We start from the raw sequence: 2,386 nt of genomic DNA on the forward strand, positions 1-2,386 counted from the left end.
CCCTCTTCTCCATGTCTCTTCTACATCAACATGTTTCCCCTCTTCTCCATGTCTCTTCTACACCAACATGTGTCCCCTCTTCCCCATGTCTCTTCAACATCAACATGTCTCCCCTCTTCTTCATGTCTCTTCTACATCAACATGTGTCCCCTCTTCTTCATGTCTCTTCTACATCAACATGTGTCCCCTCTTCTTCATGTCTCTTCTACATCAACATGTGTCCCCTCTTCTTCATGTCTCTTCTACATCAACATGTGTCCCCTCTTCTTCATGTCTCTTCTACATCAACATGTGTCCCCTCTGTGGAAAGAGACTCTGAAAGTTTCAGGAACAAAGATTCTTTCTCTTTTTGATCCATTTCTATAAAAACCTGTCTGAAACTGAGCTGATCAGAACAAACCTTTTTGACCGTCTGCGCTCATCCAAATGTTCGGCCTCGATGTCACAACATTCATAATTAAGTCAATGTAACACCCTTTTCACCCCGGTTACACGTTTCATTTGCCCTGTACGGTGGGCGCTGTAAGTGATGAAAGTGGGGGATGTTGGCTTATCAGGGGCCCGCAGCTCACAGCCAAAGTGGGAGCGAGAGAGCGAGCAAGGGAGAGGGCGCACCGGTACCGGCGCTGTTGTTATTAGCATCTGGTGCTAGCTGCGCTAACGGATATAAGAAGTAGATGTTTCTTTCTGCAATGATCTGTTTGGTGTTTCAGCCAATCAGAGACAGGCTCTGGATATATCTGAGACCTTGATGTATTGATGAAGAACAGTATCATAGGAGACCTTTAGAATGCATTACAGAGAGGCAGGCGTTGATGGGAAGGAATATTATTCAAACTAAAACAGACGATGTGTTGTCGTAGTAACGTTCCCTCCTGTGTGTGCAGCCTGGGTCTGTACCAGTGGAGCGAGGCGGTGATCCGGAGGGTGGTCCGGCTGTGGGACATCAGAGGAGGAGAGATAGTCCGACACCAGGTCCACGTGCTGGTGACCCCCCGCGTCGTGGTGAGAGACCCCACCTAACATGTCCTCAGTGCCTCAGACAGTCCCTGATTGCAGTCTCTTAAACGCTTGTATTAAAGTTAAATCATTATCTCTGAGATTTGGATTGTGGGTAAGACAGAAAAGACATTTAGAGATTCACAACTATTTTCCTCTTCTGACATTTTATAGACCTTTCATGTCAGTGTTTCCGCCAGACCAGGGCTGAGAGGGTGTCCAAACTCGATCTTCTATCGAATTATAACATTTTCTGGACGCCCTCGGCTCGAGATCAGGGCGTTCCAAGCTGAATAAGGGAATCGCATGACGGCAAGACGCCCCCCTGGCGGAAACGCTGACTCATTAGTGTGTCATTTTAACAAACTACAACCATCTCTAAGCCTGCTTGGTGTTCATATCACATTTCACACGGAGAAACATGCAGGGAATGACTTTTTTCTGATTTATGGAGCGATACAAAGAGATATCCCTCTGTGGAAACATCTGGCTCTAACATGTCAACAACCGGAAACACGAACCTGGCATATCACATGATCACATGATCACATTTCTGTGAGGGCAATGTATGCAAATAAACACATATCTAATAAGAGAATGCCTCATTAGCATATTTAAACATTACTATATAAAAAACTGGAGGATTTGTCTTAGATTACATTTTAATATTTTTGGAAAACATCTCCTTAAGCTGTGGGAAAATATAACAAGAAAAGAGAAAACAATGATGAAATATATCAACATCTGTGTCTGCAGGAGGAGGCCCGGAGACACTTTAACTGTCCCATCCTGGAGGGCATGGAGCTGGAGAACCAGGGGGGAACCGGGACGGAGCTGAACCACTGGGAGAAGAGACTGCTGGAGGTCTGACACTCTTACATTAGCCTCCTTTAGCTTAGCGGTGGTGACGTGAAGTCATGTGACCGTGCTGTAGTTCCTTTATAGCCCAACATTAGCCTCCTTTAGCTTAGCGGTGGTGACGTGAAGTCATGTGACCGTGCTGTAGTTCCTTTATAGCCCAACATTAGCCTCCTTTAGCTTAGCGGTGGTGACGTGAAGTCATGTGACCGTGCTGCAGTTCCTTTATAGCTCAACATTAGCCTCCTTTAGCTTAGCGGTGGTGACGTGAAGTCATGTGACCGTGCTGTAGTTCCTTTATAGCCCAACATTAGCCTCCTTTAGCTTAGCGGTGGTGACGTGAAGTCATGTGACCGTGCTGTAGTTCCTTTATAGCCCAACATTAGCCTCCTTTAGCTTAGCGGTGGTGACGTGAAGTCATGTGACCGTGCTGTAGTTCCTTTATAGTCCAACATTAGCCTCCTTTAGCTTAGCGGTGGTGACGTGAAGTCATGTGACCGTGCTGTAGTTCCTTTATAGCTCAACTATT

The 2,386-nt window shown here is 46.0% G+C and overlaps 1 protein-coding gene across 1 annotated transcript; it reads left to right on the forward strand.

Moving 5' to 3' along the window:
• Positions 1 to 887: 887 nt before the first annotated feature.
• On the forward strand, positions 888 to 1,883 carry LOC104959882 (leishmanolysin-like peptidase; the record flags this gene model as incomplete). The annotated part of the gene is made up of 2 exons (XM_010787795.1): positions 888 to 1,005; positions 1,756 to 1,883. Coding segments are annotated over 2 exons (232 nt in total), but the record flags the coding sequence as incomplete, so codon positions are not given.
• Between the last annotated feature and the right edge of the window lie 503 nt (positions 1,884 to 2,386).

This window comes from Notothenia coriiceps, unplaced genomic scaffold (assembly GCF_000735185.1).
Source record: "Notothenia coriiceps isolate Sejong01 unplaced genomic scaffold, NC01 NC01_scaffold00031227, whole genome shotgun sequence".
Lineage (NCBI taxonomy): Eukaryota > Metazoa > Chordata > Actinopteri > Perciformes > Nototheniidae > Notothenia > Notothenia coriiceps.